This window comes from Chiloscyllium punctatum, chromosome 22 (genome assembly GCF_047496795.1).
Source record: "Chiloscyllium punctatum isolate Juve2018m chromosome 22, sChiPun1.3, whole genome shotgun sequence".
NCBI classification, from domain to species: Eukaryota; Metazoa; Chordata; class Chondrichthyes; order Orectolobiformes; family Hemiscylliidae; genus Chiloscyllium; species Chiloscyllium punctatum.
Window position 1 is genome coordinate 71852703 of NC_092760.1, and position 22188 is coordinate 71874890.

Genomic DNA, 22188 nt, shown 5'->3' on the forward strand with positions numbered 1-22188 from the left:
TGTTTGTCACTTAAGAGGGCATCTTCGGATTGCCAGCATTTGTCCGGGTGCACAGTAGCTTTTTAAATATGGCATGAACACCAGGAATTCGCTATCGCCAGACATCCTCTGATTGGCAAGTTGTTGTGGGACAGGCACATGGTCACATGGAACTGGAATCAGATGACAGGGACACCATAGAGGCCGGGTAGGTAAATAATGAGGTGAGTTTGGTAAGATATGGTGAGAAATCTTGCTAGGCCTCACAGCAAAAAGCCTTTAAAAAAACTCGACGTAAGTGACATTTAGCCAAAATAACTAAGATTCGACTCATAGAGTTTTAATGTAGCCATTGTGTTGAATGAATGTCCAGCCTAAGATGGCCACCCCAGGAGAGGACCCAAAAGGGTCAGCGGCCTGGGCCATCTTTTTCCCCTCAGTCAGCTGTGGAGATGTTGCAGTGAAAGGCTCACCAGCCTGTGCTTCCAAACATTGGACCTGTAAGCTGGTAGAAGTTATCGTTGCCATTAGAGAGATAAACTCTCACTACATTTATATAACATTGTTATGAAATACATGATGTATTGTTTGTGTAAAAGGTGAACAACGGAATTGCCAACACTAGGGAGTTGAACAACATATGGCTTCAGTTATATCCCTGTTACCTTGGAGAAGGTCATGTCACACGAGCAGAAGCATGAGTCAAGGCATATATTAAGTTATTTTCTGCATTTCTAAACAACTGAGTAAGGAAATTCTAGTGGTTCTTTACTGATTTCAGAATTTCTTAAAGGCATTTTGCAAATCGAATGTCATATTTCTATCCATTTCTAGATCAGTAGTCTTGATTATTCTGTTAATGATACAATTCTGCAACAGATTCTCTTATGCCACTACGCGTCAGTTCATTGTCATTTACAACCTAGTAACAAGCAAATTGGTTGAATTGACAAAGTACACCAACAGTTGACTTTGCTTTTCAAGTAGCACTGATTTTACTGATTCTTTTACGAACAATTTTGCTAATTGCTTGAGTTTAAGATTCCAACAATCTTTAAATGGTAGAAATTCCTGTAAAGAACTGCCATCTTGTGGACATATTTGTAATGATTAGCTGCAGGATGGAGTGGCTTATATCTTACATGTGCATCACTGCTTCAGCAGACTGGTTTGGAATCTACTTTAACATTCGAAAGAAAACTGCAAATTCTGAAAATCTAGGGAATATTTTATTGGACTTACTAATTTTTGTAGCCTCTTGTATAAAGTAGCATTTCCTCGTGTTATACTGAGTTTCCATTACACTATTTTTTAAATATAACAAACACAGCAAAAGATATCCCCAGAACTAAAAGATGGAAGAAAACACAGTAAAGTCCTGCTCATATCTAAAAGTAGCAAAAACACAATGAGAGTTATCAGTGTTGACTTGGTGGTGGCACTCACTTCTATGTTTGAACACCATGCATTTAAACATCACTCAAGGACTTGAGCATGTAACTTCAGCTTGCACTTTGAGGCAATGTTTTTTGGATGAGACATCAAATGGGATCCTACCAGCCCTCTCGGATGGGTGTAAAAGATCCTATCTTACTCTCTGAAGAAGAGTAAATGAGTTTTCCCAGTGCCCTTGCCAAACGTTATCCCTCCAACTAACACCGCTGAATCACTTTCATGGGTTATTTATTCCATTGCAGTTTCTAAGATTTGTTAACAGCTGTGTTACCTTCATTATACTTCAAAGCAGTTATTTGGTTGTGTAGTACTTTGAAACAGCCTGAAAGATGTAATATAAATGTAAATAAACTATTCTACTGTTTTGTCTAGAGACCATGTTCTATATTTCTGACAATTGTCTGAACTTAAATAATTAACCATTCATTTCCCATGAATTCTTTCAAGTGATTTCCTGTCTTTGTTTCTAATTTGCCTTTTGAGTTTAGAATTTTTCATGCCACCTTCTCTTTTTGATGCTTGAACAGTCAGGCGGGCGGGACGCGTGGAGGTTTCTGCACCCTCACTAATGCCTCGACTTCACCATCACACATTCCTGAGAAAGTCTGTCGGTCCATTGGCATTTTCCTGAGAAATCCTTCTCCATATTGGTCAGTCACAAGCTGGGGGCTCGGATGAGTTAATGGGAATTTTTGATCTCTTGATACTTCGAGAACATCTCGACTATGTGCCTGGGAGTCTCCTGCCCCAATCCAGTTTGAAGTAAACAGTTGCTGTGTGGACATCTGGACAACATGTCTCAGCCAGCAGAACCGGTTTTGAGTGATTAGCGCCTCAGTGATTAGGAATGTTGTTGATTGCCTTTCTTGCCACTAGATTTGGAGCATCTTGCGAACACATTCCCAATGGTACTTTTCCGGAGCTTTGAGATTCCTGTAGGTTGCCTTAGTTTCTGATGTCTGTAGGAAGAGGGGGTCACTGCTTAGAGTTTAGAACACATTTGTGATCAAGGAAGAGACTGAATCACATTTAATAATCATGAGGCACCTAACTGTTTAAATTATGGGCACGATGAAGCATTATCATACTTCAGCAGGAAACGATATCATTTGCCCTTGTGACTATTTGTTTCAGCTCACTTTCAATAGTATGATGTTGGTCAACCAATAAGAAGCAGTATTTGCCACACCTACCTTGACTACATTTCCTTCAAACCTGTATCCTGTAAAGATTCAATTCCATTCAATAAATTCCCAACACTTTGACCACCCTACCCTATATTAGAAACATCTCAGAACTGACTACTGGACTCCTATGCACTCTGGGAATAATGACAGCGCACAAATCAACAGCCACATTTTGCCAGTTACTATCCAAGACAAAAGACCCTATACACACAACATGCAGGACGAATGTGATATATAAAGTATTATTCAGCAACTGCGAGAAACATTACAGAGAACAAACAGACAGGAAACTCACCACCAGAATTAGTCTGCAACAAAACAACATGACCAGTTCTCCCTCATATCAATGCACACTGACAATGAAGGACACCAATTCAGCTGGGACTATGTAACAGTACTGGGACACACAAAACAAAGACAAGCTCTGAAATTCCTGGAAGCCTGGCATTCATCTACTGGTTCTACAAACAAACACGTTGAATTAAACCCCTTTTACAGACCACTGCAGCACAAAACTGGAAATTCAGTCACCCACCTTGACAGACAGAACCATATAAATTCTGGGCAGATCACAATGACAGCATTTCATCCCGAGACTACACAGCACTGAAGATGTCACTCAGTCGGGGTCAAAATGTTTGCAGAAAAATCAACTGGCTTGGTGTACTGACCAACAACTTAAACCAAATTCCTCCGTCTTCCTTCTCTGTTGGGGTTCTCAACTGCTTTTCGTTTTTTTTGCATTTCCTTTATCTAACTTCAAGTGGTTCCCCTTGAATTCCCTCTTGGAACAAGTCACACCTTCCACTCAGCGGCTCCAACTTGACACAACTAAGGTTAGAAGTTGAGCCTGAGAGCTCCTAAATCTGACCTGACTGACTCCAGGTTAAATAAAACATCTGACTACAAAACTCGATGGGTGCAGGATAGAAAAATTAGTATCTAACAGCATCTGCCTCTGAATCTACAGATGGAGAAGAGATTATAGCCCTTGTCCCAATTTCCAAGAAATTCAGAAAAGCCCTTAAATTTAAATTTTGAATTTTGTTAAAGAATTTTATTGCTAAATTTATTTCAGGTGATTCGTGAAGTAGAATCATGTATTGTCAAAATTAACTTTAAAAAAACACTTGTAAAGGACGAAGGAACATTATATATCACAAATAGTTTTACATTACATAAAATACCTCACCTCAATGGGCAATATGTGAAACTCTGCCTTGGAATTTTGGCAGAGGACATTTGATGGGATTACCAGCTGTAAAGGGTCATATCAAACTAAGAGATTGGGTTACTGTATGCCAGTTCTATTTTTGGCAGGGATATTAAAGCTAGTCCTTATTAGGGAGACTGCATTTAAACTTCACAACACGGTTACTGAGGGTTACTTTAGTTCTCTCTGCATTGGCTCAACCACCTCTTCACCACCTTTAACCACAGCATTAGGAAATGGGTAAGTCAAGCAAAACAGAGCAATAATTTAGTATTTTGATCACAGCATGGTCAAAAGTGAGGTTTTAGCATTAATCAAACTCCTTTACTCATTTAAACCCTATTCTAGTACGAGGAAAGATGCATAAAGCGATTTAATATTGAGCTTGTGATCTCCTGAACTATTTCCACTGGCTGCCTGTTTTGACTGCCGTTGCTGTTTCTTACAGGGCAAATACTTACTGCAAAAAACTAAACAAGACCCTAATGACAATGTCAAAGTTATGCTCCGATTATGTCAACTGGACCCATGTCAGCTTTTAACTGGAGGTCAATGATCCCTTGCCCTGTATCAGAGCTGTGAGGAAGAGTGGGCAGTATGAGTGGGCAGTAAGGATTGGCAGATCTACACCAAGAACTGACAGCAACTGGCAGGGTCGTGACCAGAAGACACCAAGGTACAATTTAACTTGCACTTTTTGAAGATTTTCTGCTGAGCCAGGCAGAGCTGGAGTATTGTATAGCTCTCAAACATAAAGCTCAGATGTTCCCCTCCCCTCGACTTTCGCTTTCCCTTTACTGTACTCATCCCTCAGCACCACAAATTATAGAGTGAACCAGCTGGCTGTAGGGTAAGTGTCCCTTCCTGTCCTTGCATTTGCAAAGATCCCACTCCCACTTGCAGTTAAAAACTCCTGAGCCTCCAGTTGCAGGGGCCCAGATGAATTAATGCCTGCATTGGAACCCCTCACATCAGACTCCTCCTACAGGTTATAATAAGGTTCACATGAAAAGATCTACGGGATTCTCTTTCTCTGGGATTGTTACCTTCCCTAACTGCAGAACTGACACTTCACGCATGAATCAGATAACCCTGAGCAGAACTTACTGGAAAATTGTTTGAAAATTGTTCTGGGAACTGTATATCTGATGACTGTCACATGCTACTATTGCATTGCTTTATGAAATGCTCACATGTAATGAATGATTTGTTTGTAGTCTTCAAAACAAACTCAATTATATTTACAGAATTAATAACTTAAAACACATTCTTTATCTGAAACATTACCAGTTAGGCTTTGAATATTAATAAACTCTGTTAATGCAAATGGCTTTTAATAAGATAAATATGTCAGTTAGGGCAATGTAGTTTGATATATAGAGCTAATTGTAAATGTACATTTCCACTCTGCCAGGTCTTAAAAATTTACATGTAATTACAGAGCATTTAGATCACGGAACAGGCTGTTCAGCTCAGCAGATCTAACCCAGTGTTTATAATCCACACAAGCCTCCTCTCACCTTACTTCATCTGAGTTGATCAACAACTCCTTTGAAGTCTTTCCCCCTCCTGCACTTTTTGTAGCTTCCCCTTCAATCCTTCTTTCCTTTGTGCCTCAAATATCCCTGTGATAGCAAGCTCCACATTCCAACTACTCTCTGACTAAAGAAGTTCCATCTGAAATCCTTATAGGCTTTATTTTAGAGATTATTGTTGGATTTTTACAGATCTCCCCCACCAGGCCCTCCATCCTCACCCCTGCCTCCCAAAGAGGGACTGACAGCTGTATCAACATTACCAGCAGTGCCTGGATCCTCTTGACAGTTGAGGACTGAAATCTACATTAATCCAAGTTAATGAACATTTGTTAGCTTCTTACACTGTTTCAATGTTTCCAGAAATATGGCTCAGCAGGACTCCCTAAGAATCTTCTTCCCAAAGGTCCTAGTGATCTGTCATCACTGATGATAGACTCAAGCTATCTGGCATAACAGCTATTATCCCTTTATGCAGCACCTCCCCCAATTCTTTCATTCTATGCATAAAATGTGTACATTTTTATTCCACATCCACCCTGTGCCATCATTGGTTCCTTCAGCTCAAAGAGCAAGATAGCTTAACTAATCTGCTCGACAATGTCCTTGTTTCAGAAGAGGGGTAAAACCAAGTAAGTCCACTGGATGGTCAGGATATATTCCCCTGGGCAGTTCCTCCAGGTCTGCAAAGGTTGCTCACTGATAGACACCAGCACCAATCTGTTGGCTGTCAGGATGCTGTAGTCAGTGTTCTCTAAGTAAGAACTTCTAAGTAATGACTAAGTAAGAATCAAAGCACTCAAACCTTGGCCAGATTGGTTCTGATCCCAGATCCAGACAAACTCCACAGGAAGAAGTGCCCCAGGTCCTGTGTATTATGCTGGAAGACAATTATCCATCTCTAGGTTTTATCATCTCAAGGAGAAAGCAGAGTCCATCAAGTGTTTCTTATGCTCTTGCCTGTGCTTATTATATGCTAGACAATTAGAGACCATGAAACAAAAGTGAGTACTGCAGATCCTGGAGATCAGAGTCAAGATTAGAGTGGTGCTGGAAAAGCACAGCAGGTCAGGCAGCATCCAAGGAGCAGGAAAATTGACGTTTCGGGCAAAAGCCCTTCATCAGGAATGAGCCTGGGAGCCTCGGGGGTGCAGAGATAAATGGGAGGGGGGTGGGACAGGAGGGAAGGTAGCTGAGAGTGCAATAGATGGATGGAGGTGGGGGTGAAGGTGATAGGTCAGAGAGAAGGGTGGAGCAAAGAGGTAGGAAGGAAAATTGACAGATGGGACAGGTCATGAGGACGGTGCTGAACTGGAAAGTTGAAACTGGGGTAAGGTGAGGGGAAGGGAAATGAGGAAACTGGTGAAGTCCACACTGATGCCATAGGGTTGAAGGTTCCCGAGTTGGAAGATGAGGCGTTCTTCCTCCAAGTGTCAGATGGTGATGGAGTGGCAATGGAGGAGACCCAGGACCTGCATTTACAGCCATGGGGCAGTGGGGTTGATTGGTGCAGGTGTCCTGGAGATGTTCTCTGAAGTGCTCTGCAAGTAGGTGACCAGAATCCCCAATCTAGAGAAGACCACAATGGGAGCAATGGATACAGTCAATGACATGTGTGGAAGTGCTGCTGAAACTTTGATGGATGTGGAAGGCCCCGATGTGAGGGGGCAGGTGTGTGCACAGGTTTTGCAATTCCTATGGTAGCAGGGGAAGGTGCCGGGGGGAGGGTGGCTGTTTAGGGGGGATGGACCTGACCAGGTAGTTGTGGAGGGAACGGTCTTTACAGAAAGTGGATAGGGGTGGGGAGGGAAATATATCTCTGGTGGTGGGGTCCATTTGTAGGTGGCAGAAATGGTAGAGGATGATGAGATGTATATAGAGGTTGGTGGGGTGGAAGGTGAAGACCGGGAGGTTCTGTCCTTGTTGTGATTGTAGGGGTGGGGTTCAAGGGTGGAGGCGCAGGATGTGGGTGAGATGCGCTGGAGGGGACCATCAACCATGTGGGAGGGGAAATTGCAGTCTTTAAAGTAGGAGGCCATCTGTTGTGTTCTGTCGTGGAACTGGTCCTCCTGGGAACAGATGCAGCGGAGGCGGAGAATTGGCAATAAAGGATAGCATTTTTGCAAGCAGCAGGGAGACAATGAGCTGAATCTTGTGATTTTTTGGCTGCCATTGCATTGTTTGGAGGGTTATGCTGTTGAGAGCCCAAGTGGATTTTCTCATCTCATCTTCCCAAGCTCACCTCATTAACTACCCTGCCTCAACGTTGCCCCTCTCACTGCTTCTGACCCCATCTTACCTGAATACTCAGTGAATATCTTCTGAAAGACAAGCAAGCTTTGTGCCTGTGCATCTTTCAAAGCCCCGTGGTGCACCTGGACAAATACTGTCAGTATGGACCTGCACTTCAATGTTCCTGACATTTGCCCAGACATGGCTGTCAGGGAATTATTGTCCCCAGGGTCGTGGGGGGTAGTGTTTTGATAGAGGGCTGGTACACAGGCAGGACATCCACTTGCACCACAATGGAGGCCATGACAGTAGGCCATACAGGCCTAGTCTGAGGTTACCCTGGGTCATGTAGTCTTAGCTGTTTCGGGGAATGCACAGTATGATTGGAGAAAGTAAGGGCCTTCTCCACTCCATCAGCTTAAGTGCCACCATCTTCTCTCTGATACCTCACACTCACTCTGTCTCTGATACTGTACCCACCCCCCACCGAGGTCCGTGCTCTACCACCCTCGCTATTGCCTGCAACATCTTCCCTCACTCACTTTCACCCATCCAAATCCCTGAATGGCCTCTATGCTGATTATTCATGAGCTTGGCACACCTCTCCACCTGCACCAAAAGTAACAGCTGTACCATCCACTTTCATCTCTCTTAATATCTGCTTACCTCTCAATCTAGGAAGCAGCCCTAATGTGGCAGAAAACATGAAGAGAGGTGCCTGACACTTAGTTCATTATCCCTTATGTGGAGAGAGGAATCTGATTGCAGATGACTGACTGTGACCAAGTGCCTGGACTGCCTTTGTGGGGGCTGCCTTTGACCTACTTTGCGAGGACCCCTGAGAAAAAACTACCCCCCCTTGACTTGACTGAGGTCTGATAACAACCATGACAAGCTTCCTGCCTTTATGTTTGCACTACATTGTAAGGAAAGATATAAGTACTACGAGTCAGTATCTCTGGCTGAGGGGGCAAAGTGCATAAAGTAAGGCTATGCAAGGCAGAGGTGCTGTGAGCACCCAGGTGGGCTTAGAGTGGGTGAGTGCCATGACAGCCAGTGAGGAGCCCAAGACGCAGCCTGACCCAGTCCATGAGTTGTGCATATCCCTGAGCAAACAGTTTTCTTATGGGAACCTTACAATGATGGTTGCCAATGCAGCATTGAGATGCAGAAGCATACTGTAAGTATGCCATAACATGAGTGTTTTTAAAGGCTGGCACGTACTGGATGCCAACGTCCATGGAGGTGGGATGCATTTGTCTTGTGCCCATGAAGCATGTCCAAAGTAGTTGGACCAAACATGGAGGTCTTTTGGCGCAAACAGTGAGCTCAAGTTGTCAGGTAGGCAAAAGTGAGGACTGCAGATGCTGGAGATTAGAGTCAAAATTAGAGTGGTGCTGGAAAAGCACAGCAGGTCAGGCAGCATCCGAGGAGCAGGAATATTGACGTTTTGGGCAGGAGCCCTTCATCAGGATTCCTAACATTTAGTTCATCATCCCCTCTGTGGAGAGAGGAATCTGACTCTGAACACTCCCAGCAGATGACTGACTGTGACCAAGTCCCTGGACTGGTAATGGGGGCTGCCTTTGACCTACTTTGTTCGGACCCCTGAGAGACAGCTATCCCACCCTTCAGGATTCCTGGTGAAGGGTTCCTGTCCGAAACGTCGATTTTCCTGCTCCTCGGATGCTGCCTGACCTGTTGTGCTTTTCCAGCACCACTCTAATCTTGACTCAAGTTGTCAGGTAACCTGCTCTGAGATTTCTCAATGTCTCATTTGTTTGGTTCATTTGGAAGGATGGGAATATTAAAGAGGTGAGTTGTGCAGTTACTAAGGCGTTTAACAAGCTATAATCTCCTTTAATTAGCTACTCACCGCAGCCTAATGAGAAACTCACCTTGCTTTCTGACTGATGCAAAAAAAGGTTCAGCAAATTGCTCCTGACGTCAAAGATAGGCTTTCCCAAAACTCATATGATTCTGTCATAAATCCCATCATTGCCCACATTGTTCAGGCCCTGATAAGATTCCACTGCATGTCTTCAAAGGCCTTTGATCTGACAGGATGTCTAGCAGTTTCTTCATTTTCTTTTGTATAACCCAACCCTTTCCATTGTAGCTGGCATGGGAGGGGTGGCATAAAATTGGTTGACATAGTGGCAGGGATGGAAATTACTCGTGGCAGGTGACTCACTCACCCAACAAGGCACTAAATGCCAATTGATGGCCTCATCCCACCACTGCTGGTATTTTATTCTTGAAGGATGTTTTATGTGGTGGCAATTGTAACTATCAAACTTTAACTTCCTTTATCAGATCATTAGACCTGAGACCTCTCATGGCCAAAAATAAGTTTTTAAAAAGAACGAATAATGACTTAAAATTGACTGCGTTTGTGCTTTATGTCGCTTTTTTACCTGGGGTAGTAAAATTATCTTTGTTTGACTCAAGGAAACTGTAATTGTCTCTTTTGTTTTGAATTAGTTAACTAAACCTTTAATTGTCATGTATATAGCTGCATGCTAAACTAAGTTATTTGTTGCAGAAAGGGTTAACAGAGATACTTGGCCCTCACACTAGCTGCCAAATGATGAATTTCAATGTGTTTCTTGACAGAAGAACTGTGGGATTTGAACTCACTATTACTTGATAATTTATTTACAATAACTAACCGACTTTCTATTACAAAAGAAATTAATCTGCCTACAGCCAACTCCATGCATTTGTAGAAATGGAAAGTCCACATAAAACTGAAGAGAATTTGTACACAATTAGCCACCTTTTTGCATATTACTCATTTGAAATTTGTAAACTTCTGTAGATATGTTAGTTGATCTTTACAGATTACACATTATGTAATTCGATTCATTTACAACACTTTCTTGCATAATTTATTGGATTTTAAATGTATGTAGTGATCACACAGGGAGCACTTACAAACACTCAAGGTCTCAGCAAATGGGAATGAAGTTCAGATTGGAAGTCATATGTTAATTAATACATACACGTGTCCTTGTACATAACCTCCCTTGAGTTTAACTGAGTGATAATGTCACTTCGGACTACAAGTATTAACAGTAGACTGGCAGAATGATAGGAGGAAGGGAGGGCAGGGAGGGATGGAAGACAGGAAGGATAAATTACATTTACCATGCTCTCCAGCCAGTGAAATATCCTTTGATATGTAATCACTGCTATAATGTCAGAAATATTCACAATAACAAGCTCCCACAAACAACACTATGACAATGAGTAGTCTGTCTATTTTATGATGTAGAGAGTGATAGTGAGAGTGGAGTGAGGAGTGAATGCTACAGTTGGTTTAACTGCATCATGCTTGATCATTTTATTGTGTTTGAGACAGATTGAATGATGATACATCAGTAGTTACATCTTTGAAGATCAGCTGAAACTTTTTACATCACCATGATATTCATTCAGAATGAGAGCTGTTGGTGGCACAAAATTGGTCCTAAGCCCTGACCAAATTTCCTCAAAAGCGAATGTCACAAATTGGATGCCCTGCATGAAATAGCTACAAAGAAGTGACATCTGGTAAGTGAGCACTTTTACTTATTTATACCAGTTTGTTCAGTGAGGCGATAGTGAGGACTGCAGATGCTGGAGAGTCAGAGTCGATAAAATGTGGGACTGGAAAAAGTAAAGCAGGTCAGGCAGCATCTGAGGAGCAAGAGAGTTGGCATATCGGGCAAGACTCTTCATCAGGACTGGGAAGGGGAAGGGGGCTGAAAATAAATAGACAAAGAGGGGTTGGGGCTGGGGCAAAGGCAGGTAGATGCGGGTAGGAGGTGATTTTAATAGGTTGGTGGAGCGGATAGGTGGGAAGGAAGATGGACAGTTCAGATATCTTACTCATGCCGCCCCCTTTTATGATGTTGTGTCTCAATGAAAATCCATCCCTCCCTCTGAGTTTCATTTCCTTTTGATCCAACATGGTTCAGCTTTCTTGCTGAGCCTATAGATTTACACACTCAATTCCTGTAGTTGTGATCTCAAACAATGAATCGACGGGTGAATGTATTGTCCGGTATAGAGAAGATCAAAAACACTGAGTAAAAGCTGAAATCTGACCTCTAATTTCTACTGGACTCTTTCATATTGTTTTGGATAAGAATGCTCCAAATGGCCTCTTGGCCTCATAAAAAGAAATATCTAAGTGTGATTATTAACCATTAACTCTGGTTGGAAGGTTTCCACATGTGCACATCAAATGAGAATTGAAGTAAAGTCAGCTGTGATGCCTGCAGAGTTATATATTTCTTTTTAATTACTTCATAGGCTATACCAGCATTTATTATCCCACCCTAATTGCCCTTGAAAAGGTGGGGATGAGCTGCCTTCTAGAACTGCTTCAGTCCATGTGTTGTAGGGACACCCACACTGCTGTTAGAGAGGCTAGGTTCCAGGATTTTGACCCAGCAATGATAAAGGAATGACAAACAAGACAAGATGGACCAAATAGCCCCCTTCTGTGTTGTATCATTTCAGGGAATTTGTCTTGCAAACGTTTCGTCCCCTGTCTAGGTGACATCCTCAGTGCTTGGGAGCCTCCTGTGAAGCGCTTCTGTGCTGTTTCCTCCGGCATTTATAGTGGCCTGTCTCTGCCGCTTCCGGTTGTCAGTTCGAGCTGTCCGCTGTAGTGGCCGGTATATTGGGTCCAGGTCGATGTGTTTGTTGATAGTCTGTGGATGAGTGCCATGCCTCTAGGAATTCCCTGGCTGTTCTCTGTTTGGCTTGCCCTATAATGGTAGTGTTGTCCCAGTCGAATTCATGTTGCTTGTCGTCTGTGTGTGTGGCTACTAAGGATAGCTGGTCGTGTCGTTTCGTGGCTAGTTGGTGTTCGTGTATACGGATCATTAGCTGTCTTCCTGTTTGTCCGATGTAGTGTTTTGTGCAGTCCTTGCATGGGATTTTGTACACTACATTAGTTTTGCTCATGTTGGGTATCGGGTCCTTTGTTCTGGTGAGTTGTTGTCTGAGCGTGGCTGTTGGTTTGTGTGCTGTTATGAGTCCTAGTGGTCGCAATAGTCTGGCTGTCAGTTCAGAAATGCTCCTGATGTATGGTAGTGTGGCTAGTCCTTTGGGTTGCGGCATGTCATCGTTCCGTTGTCTCTCCCTAAGGCATCTGTTGATGAAATTGCGAGGGTATCCGTTTTTGGCGAATACTTTGTATAGGTGTTCCTCTTTTTGTAGTTTTGGTGTGCTGCAGTGTCTTGTGGCCCTTTTGAATAGTGTCCTGATCCAACTTTGTTTGTGTGTGTTGGGGTGGTTGCTTTCATAAGGTAAAAACAATGACTGCAGATGCTGAAAACCAAATACTGGATTAGTGGTGCTGGAAGAGCACAGCAGTTCAGGCAGCATCCAACGAGCAGCGAAATCGACGTTTCAGGCAAAAGCCCTTCATCAGGAATAAAGGCAGTGAGCCTGAAGCATGGAGAGATAAGCTAGAGGAGGGTGGGGGTGGGGAGAGAGTAGCATAGAGTACAATGGGTGAGTGGGGGAGGAGATGAAGGTGATAGGTCAAGGAGGAGAGGGTGGAGTGGATAGGTGGAAAAGAAGATAGGCAGGTCGGACAAGTCAAGGAGAGAGTAACTGAGCTGGAAGTTTGAAACTAGGATGAGGTGGGGGAAGGGGAAATGAGGAAGCTGTTGAAGTCCACATTGATGCCCTGGGGTTGAAGTGTTCCAAGGCGGAAGATGAGGCGTTCTTCCTCCAGGCGTCTGGCGGTGAAGGAGGCCCAGGACCTCCATGTCCTCAGCAGAGTGGGAGGGGGAGTTGAAATGTTGGGCCACGGGGCGGTTTGGTTGATTGGTGTGGGTGTCTCGGAGATGTTCCCTAAAGCGCTCTGCTAGTAGGCATTGGGGAGACTCCACCCTCTCCTCCTTGACCTATCACCTTCATCTCCTTCAAGACAAATTCCCAGCTCGGCGAACAGAACAACAACAACGAGCACCCGAGCTACAAATCTTCTCGCAAAATTTGTATCATTTCATTTCTATGTTTCAATATCAGGATGGTGAGTGGCATGAGATGAACTTGCTGGTGGTAGTGTTCCCAAGTATCTGCTGCCTTTATTGATCTAGGTGGTAGAAGTGAAACTGAAATTTCTGAAGAAACTCAGCAGGTCTGACACGATCAATGAAAAGAAAGAAGAGTTAAAAAGTATTTGAAACATTTACCCGGTTTTTTTTCTTCACAAATGCTGCCAGACCTGCTGAGTTTTTCCAGCAATTTCTGTTTTTGTTTATTTCAGAACTCCAGCATCTGCAGTTCATTGATTTATTTCATGAGTTTGGAAATTACTTGCAACAAAGCCTTGGAGAGTAGCTGCAGTGCTGCGACTGTAAAATGGAGCAGGGAGTGAATGTTCAAGGTGGGGTATAGGGTGTCAGTCAAGTAGGTTGCTTAGAACTGGATTTCATACAGATTCCTAGTGTTGTTGAAACTCATCCAGGCTGATAGAGATGATGAATATCGTACCTCTGGCTTGTGTCTTGTAGATGTTACATCGACATCTTAGGCATGGGGGTAGGGTGGAATTTGATATTGTCAGGACGTGGGTTGTACTGTATACTGCAGCATTCCCAACCTCTGACTGACTCTTAAAACCACAGTATATGGCTGGATCAGTTCAATTTCTGGTCAATGATAACACTAAGACATTGATGCTGGGGCATTCAATTATGGCAATGTAATTGAATGACACTGAGATAATTAGATCCTCTCTTGTTGGAGGTGGTCATTGTCTGACACTTGTTAGGCATGAATGTTACTTGCTAATTGTCAGATCAAGCTTGAAATGTGCACAATTCCTTGTAAATTTAACTTTCTATATCAATGATTTGCTTTTTGTCTTTTTTTTAGAGATTGATTTATATCTGTAACCAAGTCAATATGAAAATGTCATTTGGAGTTTGACATTTGTTTTCAGTGGACACTTGCTAAACATGAAACTAACAAATATTCTGTGGTAAGTCAAAAGATATGTTGTCTTATAAAATCTTGAATTTTGACCTTTTACTGACAAAAGGTCAGTACTTTGTGTAAAGTAAGCACTGGCAGATTTCAGAAAGAAATGAACATCTTTCCTCTTCCTTTACACTCTTATGGAGTTTTTTTTCCCATACTTGAAGTAAGGTAGATTTGGAGAAGTGGAGGTTTTGTAATGCAGAAATATCATGAAGAATGATTCTTAATCATAGAATCATACAGTGTAAAAGAGACCCTTTGCGTCTACAACAACAAAATTACTTTAAATCTACACCAGTCCTGCTTCCCAGCACTTGGCTTATAGCCTTGAACATTATGATGTTTCAAGTGCTCAGGCAAGTACTTTTTAAAGGTTATGAGATTTCCCATCTCAACCACTATTCTAGGCACGTTTGCAATTAGAGATGATAGTAAGGCATGGGAGCACTGGAGAAGAGATTTCATTGCTTCCTAGGTGAAAGCTGTTGGGAACACTGATATTGAGGATCCATGGGTATCAGAAGCTATATGTTAGAGGTTTAAGAATGAAAGTGAAAACTTCACAAAATCCAGAAAACAAAACCAAATATGCTTATTTGTATTTTTATCTTCAGATTAGATATTTGAATGCATGGATGAAAAAGATTTAATCAATGCATCGTTGAAGACAATGTTAAGAAAGGATGGGAAGAGCACTAAGCTGAAGAACATGCTGGGAAGTTCAGAATCATTTTGGTCCAGTGACACAATTCCTGATCAATCAGGTTCGAATATCCCTCTGGTCAGAACTGACAGGACTTCCATTTATAACCCAAGAACATCACATAGGGTTTCATTTACCAATGACATTCCTTATTTTCACCGCATTGATAAGCACAATGAAGAAAAGGTGTGTGAATATGAAAGAAAGGCATCTGAACTAACCTTACCAGTTTCATACAATTTGAAGAAATTATTCCAACGAGTTATTCCCTTTTCCAGATGGTTTTCCAGGTACAGAGTGAAAGCATGGTTCATAGGAGACTTGCTGTCTGGAATTAGTGTGGGTTTACTGACCATCCCTCTGTCCCTTGCTTTTGCAGTCTGCGGTGGACAACCACCTATTCATGGTCTTTACACAAGTTTAGTTAGCACAGTTTTATATTGCTTGCTTGGCACGACAAAACACCTGTCCTATGGAGCATCTGCATTCACCAGCCTGCTCATTGCAAATGGCATAAGTCATAATGAAACTCATGAAGTGGATTCTGACAGTGGCTGTATTCCAACATGTTCGAGGGAACTACATGTGACGACTCTCACCTTTGTTTCAGGAATTGTTTTAATTTCAATGGGAGCATTTCACCTCAGTTTCATAAGAATATACATTTCCGAGCATGTTATGAATGGTTTCAGAGCTGGAACAGCTTTGCATTTATTCACCATCCTCCTGACTTTGATACTTGGTATTGATCCACCAATTCATCATGGCTCTTTATCACTTGTCTATAAGTGCAAGGTTATAATTGAAAATATTCATGAAACACACACTGCCTCAGTAATCACTGGTTTAGCCACCTTGGCACTTCTGATGCCTTTTAAAGTTATTAATTCTCTTTATAGCAGACATCTCATACCTATAGAATTTGTTGCAATAGCTGCTTCCATTTGGTTGTCATTCTGGTTGGAACTAGAGAGTAGCCACAATCTCAGGTTGATAAATGATTATCCTTTCACCTTACCAAAACCTGTTCTTCCGTCTTTCTCCTTAATACCTGTAGTTGCTAAAGATGCTGTTGCTGTTGCATTGGTGACCTTTGCAGTGAGCATTTCTCTAGGGAGAGAAAACTCCAAAAAACACAATGAAACTTATCACCCACACCAAGAGACAATAGTTTTGGGGTCTTGTGACCTGCTACTCTCATTTCTAGGGACTTTTGCAGCTTCTGGGGTTTGGGAACAAACAGTGGTTCAAGAAAAAACTTGGGGTCAAACCCAAGCAGCTGGACTGATTGCAGCAATCCTTTGTCTTACAGCTCTGCTTTGTGCAGAAAACCTGCTTCCACTGGTGCCCAAAGCAGTTCTTGGTGCTGTTCTGATTGCAAATCTGGGCTGTTACCTCGAGTTCTTCTGGAAGTATTGTTTTGCGTGCAAAAAGAATAAATATGAGGTTTGGGCTGGAATTATAACATTTGCAGCAGTTTGCATCCTAGATATAGATATCGGTTTAGGAGTTGGAGTGCTTTTCTCAATTTTGCTCACTCTACACAGGCTTCAGAGACCATCCAATGCCATTTTTGGCCATATTCCCAACACAGAAAACTATGCTGACCTATCCGTTGAGAAAACTGCCAAAGAAATCGTTGGAATTAAAATTATAAAAACATTTGATTCTATTTATTATGGGAATATTGATTTTTTATTGTCTTGGATAAAACTTAAAGTCAATTCTTATCTTCAGTCTGGTAATTTGGGAAGTGATAATGAGTTATACAGTGAAGAAGATAAATATCATATGTTACTGGAATCTACACAGTTCCTTGAATTGGATGAACATGCTTTGAGACGAATAAATCATACTGCATTGTACAGACGTAAAATATCCAAACAAACTGCAGATGTTCACACTGTAATTTTGGATTGTGGGTCAGTAAGCTTTGTGGATGATGAAGGAGTGTGTGCTTTGATTTACCTGTCTGAGCAATATCAAAGAATGGGTGTTAGCTTTATCATTGCCAGCTGTTCAAGCACAGTTCTGAAGAGTCTACAAGAACGTGGTTACTTCAAATCAACAAGTCAAAGCTTTGCTTTCCGCAGCATCCATGATGCTGTTCTGTATGCCCTGCAACAAGCAGCAGAGAGAAACCAGAGCCCACAAGGATCTGAATACATTCCTGAGGCAAATGGAGAAACATTAACTGAATGCGACACAGTTGAAATTAAGGCAGATCCTAACATCAGCACAAATACAGGGCTTTGCCATGTGGAAGGAGGTGTGAGTAATTCCCATCAAAGGACTGGTGTAAAATCAAGAAATCAAAGAATAATCGAATATGAGACAGCTTTATAACAAAAATTTGTTTGAATCTTTCAAACCAGCATAGAAACTATTAACATAATGATCTACATCTGACATTGCATTTCTGTTGCAATAGTTTGTTGGTTCCATTTTCCCCATTACATAGTGGTAAATTCAAATGGACAGATTTAAAAAAAAACACTTTTTCTGACAAATGCTATTTGCATGTAGCATCGAGGAATATCCAAGGATGTCAACTGATGAATTTTGGCAGACATTGCTGCAGAACGTGGTTAGGGCAACTGCTGAGGTGCAGAGTGTAATGGCAGCAATGCCCATCAGCATTTGGTTAATAACTTACTTCTGGCTTTGACACGTGCTGCTGTCTTCTTCAGGTGTTCCTTGAAGGACAAAGTCTGAGCTGGAGTGAAATACAAGTATGTTGGGTTGGGATCATGCCTCAATTTCTGACCATCCCTCTAGGTGTCACACTCCCTTTTGGCACTGGCATTGTGGAGGTGGAATACACCAGATGAAAGTCAGGGATCACTGATTACAATGAGATACGGTTTCCAAGATTTCTTATTTGGGAGTGCACAGGTTTGTACTTGGCTCTTTCCAAAATGGTTCAGATGACATTTGGAACTCCATGGCACAGCAAATTGTTGGTGACTGATTATTTAGAAACGTTTATGTACACATATAACATTTTATTGCTTTATTGTGCTTTGGAAAGATTACATCGATATAGCAGATTCACATTACTTAAATATTTTGATAATTATGTTTATAATGATTATTAATTTTCCTGCCTTCTGTAAGAAAGGATTACAAAATACTTCACATAGGATGCCACAGCTGCTCTATCCCTTGTTTAGAGAAAAGACACCCCAACCAGGATTGTTCAAAACTATCCATTAATATTTTTTTCTATCTCACTCTGACATTGACCATATATGAGCTGCTGTTCTCTTTTTCTTTGTGCCCTTTTGAGCAACACTGCTAATTTAAGCAACTGCATGTTATTAAAACTCTATGATAGCCATAATGGAGTTTGCCTGTATTTACTATTAGACATGTGGGCATGAAGTCTGTGTTCCAACTTTCGTGAATTATTAAAAACTGCGGCTGAAATGACTTTCTCATTGTTGCACAACAACAAAGTAGAATATGATGGATATTGCATCAATAAGGACACTAGATGCAGAAATAATGGATATGAATTGTTAAAAAGAAAATTATGTTAGCAAATTGTCAGTATCCAAATTAAAGTTGCACATTAACTTTCCTAGTACCTAATATTTAAAATCATTTGCTTGGTTCTTACAGAATGCAACAGTAATTATTTGTAATATGACTGACAAATCAGCAGTAAATACCAATTATGTATCTGTTTTGTAAATAATCCTTAATCAATTTGTTAAATATTAACATAAAGTTTGACATATTAATTAGGAAAAATCATCTTGATTAGGATTTACTGGAAATTAGGAACTTTCATTAAGCCTTAATTTTGTTATCTCAGAAGAGAAAGGCAAATGCAAATATTCGTGATTAAAACAGACATGAAAAATGAACTGACGATCACTGGAGGTTGCTCTTGAATACTTCTAGAAGCTGCTACATAGGAATATTGACCAAAGTCTTTCCGACTTTGGATAGGAACTACTATGCAGTTTAACATTGGACTGGTTAATGTAGCAGAATTGTAGTGACTCAAAACATCAAAGGCAAATTCTATATCTGGGATAAAGGGTTGCAGGTCTATCGGTTCAGACCAGGTGCACCATGCTAAAGGTTCCCTAGTCCCATATCATGGATTCAAACATCTTTTGCTATTCATCAATAACTTTCCTGATACCATAAGGTCAGACATAGGACTATTTGTTGATTATTCCAAAACATTTAACTTCAATTATAATTCTTCAGGGACTGAAATAGTCCTTGCCCACATACAGAAAAACATGGACACCCATCCAAGATTGGTCTGATAAATTACAATTCAGATCACACAATTGCTGGGTAATGGTCACTGTTACAGCCAGGTGAGAAAGACCAGCTTCCCTTTTTCCAACTTTTAGTCACGATGAATACCTAACTTTTTTTTTAAGCAGGATGCTGTTCTTCTCCCCAAATAAAATATAATTAACTAATTTCTACTGTAGCAGTGAATGCCAAGCACAAGGCTTTCTAGAGTAAAGCAAAGGGTAATTGTATTCCCTGTTAGTGTGAGAAAAATAATAAAGACATGATATTAAGGATAGGGCTATTACTAATTAAACTTATTCAAGTCTAAATACTAGTCTTAGATCCAAAGCCCTGGAAATAAATGCAAAATTAAATCAAACTACAATCATTGCTCTCTAGGGATATGGTCACTATGAGGTTATTAATTAATCAGACCTTGATTTTACAGCACCATCCTGTATTTGGGATAAAACCTAACAAAGAACTGTAGATGCTGGAAATCTGAAACAAAAACAGAAATTGGTGGAGAAACTCAGCCAGTCTGGCAGCACAGTGGAGAAAAAGCAGAGTCAATATTTTGAGTTCCATGACCCTTTTTCAGAGCGCACGAGTCACTGAACTTGAAAGACTGACGCAGTTTTCTCTCCACAGATGCTGCCAGACCTACTGAGTTTCTCCAGAAATTTCTGTTTATGTTTCTGTATTTGAAGTGGTTTATCCCATGTCCCAAGTTGTCTGTTTCCAGAACTTTTTCCATACTCTTGAACTTCAGAGATTGTCTTTGATCATCGTGGTGAACTTTGAAGATCTTTGACTCTCATGCTGGGTAGTAACAGTGCATATGCACATTTTTTTCCTCTTGGTATTTCACTCCTATAGCCTCTCAACAACCTCCTGGACTTGACATGTTGGTAATTCCAGCCACTCTCCAAGTCCTGGTCTCACAGGTTCAGCACTCCCATCTCCAGCTTCAGCAGCAATCTGGACTCCAACATCAGAGAAGTGCCCCTTAATCTTCTTGCTGAGAACTGATCGCTCTGCTGCTTGAATTGAAAATCCCAAATAGTTCTAGAAAGACAAATAAGATAAAAGGAAGATATATATGGAGTAGGCCATTCCACCCATTGAGCTGCTGCACAGCTGATTTTGGGCGTCAATTGCTCTTGGATACATTTTGATTTTTCTTTCAATCTGCAATATTCAATTTTCTTCTGCATTTTAAAGCACTGAAGTAAATTGTTCTTATCTTCTAAGCAGACTTTTTTTTGTAATGTTGAGATAACGGTCCAATGTGACCCAGCAGGACTCAACCCATCCCAACCCTGCAGACCCATTTTTGTGCAGCCCAGCCCTTACAATCCAGCCCCATGTGGAGAGAGTGAGGACTGCAGATGCTGGATAGTCAGAGTCAATAAAATGTGGAGCTGGAAAAGGCACAGCAGGTCAAGCAGACTAGTTGGCTCAGCTTGAACCAACGCTACCCTGCTCATCCCAAGCCAGCCCTCCCTGACCCAACCTAGCCCTACACAACATGGCCCCAGCCCAGTCAAGGTGAACATCATGTGGTTTGGCCCAATAAAACCCTATCAAACCAAGACAACTCCTGAGTTCCATGTAATCGTTTACATCTGTCGGAGACTGCAAATGGGTCCTTGGTTTAACCTCACATCTACAAGATGGCAACTTGGTGCAAGACTAAGTTCTGATGAAGAGTCACTGGACTTGAAACATTAATTGTTTTCTTCCCACAATGCCTACGAATCTGCTGAATTTCACCAGCAATTCCTGTTTTTGTACAAGACTTCAACATGTCAGCCTTGGAACTTATATACAATCCAATCTGAGGTCCTTCTCCCCACGCTGCATGGGTTTCCTCCGGGTGCTCCGGTTTCCTTCCACAATCCAAAGATGTGTAGGTCATGTGAATTGGCTATGCTAAATTGTCCATGGTGTTCAGGAATGTGTAGGTTAGATGCATTGCGTATTATGTAATACAGGGTTTAAAAATATAGGATAATAGGGTAGGGGAATGGATCTGGGTGGGTTAATCTTAGGAATGCTGATGTGGTCTTGTTGGGTCGAAGGGCCTGTTTCCACACTGAAGGGATTCTATGATTCACACGCGAACCATCCTCAGTGTAAAAAAAAACTCACGTCTTTTTAAAAAACCTCTCTCCTCCCACCTTAAAAAAATACTCCCTAGCCTTGAAATCCCCCATCCTAGAGAAAATACACCCACTATTCACCACATCTATGCCCCCCCCCCCCCCCCACGCCGTGGTTTTATAAACCTCTGGAAGGTCATCTCGCAACCTCCTACACTACAGTGCAGAATGTCCTAGCCCATCCAGATCAGGTTTGAAGAAATGCAGAAGATAAATCCCTGGACAGACCTGTGAAACAGCGGAGTAAAATTAGCACAAACTCTGCCTGCCAGCAGCCAGAAATACTCGGAATAAATCAAACGGAAAAGAACCCACCCTTAATATACTGAACCAATGAGCTGAGCGAGACAGGAGGGCGTTCTTCAACTGGTTGGGAATGTTATCTCCAATACCCCTGAATGGGAAGATCCCACAGGAGTTTGATTCCAATCAGGGGCAACGTGCGCCCACTGACTCTTTCAACTCT

General features: G+C 41.7%; 1 protein-coding gene across 1 annotated transcript; it reads left to right on the plus strand.

The window, feature by feature from the left end:
• The first annotated feature begins 3976 nt into the window (after positions 1–3976).
• LOC140493779 (prestin-like) lies at positions 3977–18964 on the plus strand. Its single transcript, XM_072592642.1, has 5 exons — positions 3977–4074; positions 4283–4510; positions 10966–11156; positions 14487–14592; positions 15206–18964. The coding sequence occupies exon 5, from the start codon at positions 15223–15225 to the stop codon at positions 17638–17640; it is 2418 nt and encodes an 805-aa protein (XP_072448743.1). The 5' UTR covers positions 3977–4074; positions 4283–4510; positions 10966–11156; positions 14487–14592; positions 15206–15222; the 3' UTR covers positions 17641–18964.
• Positions 18965–22188: the final 3224 nt, after the last annotated feature.

Bases quoted from the DNA above. Each gene is read 5' to 3' on its own strand.
- LOC140493779 (XM_072592642.1), top strand. From the start codon at position 15,223: ATGGATGAAAAAGATTTAATCAATGCATCGTTGAAGACAATGTTAAGA.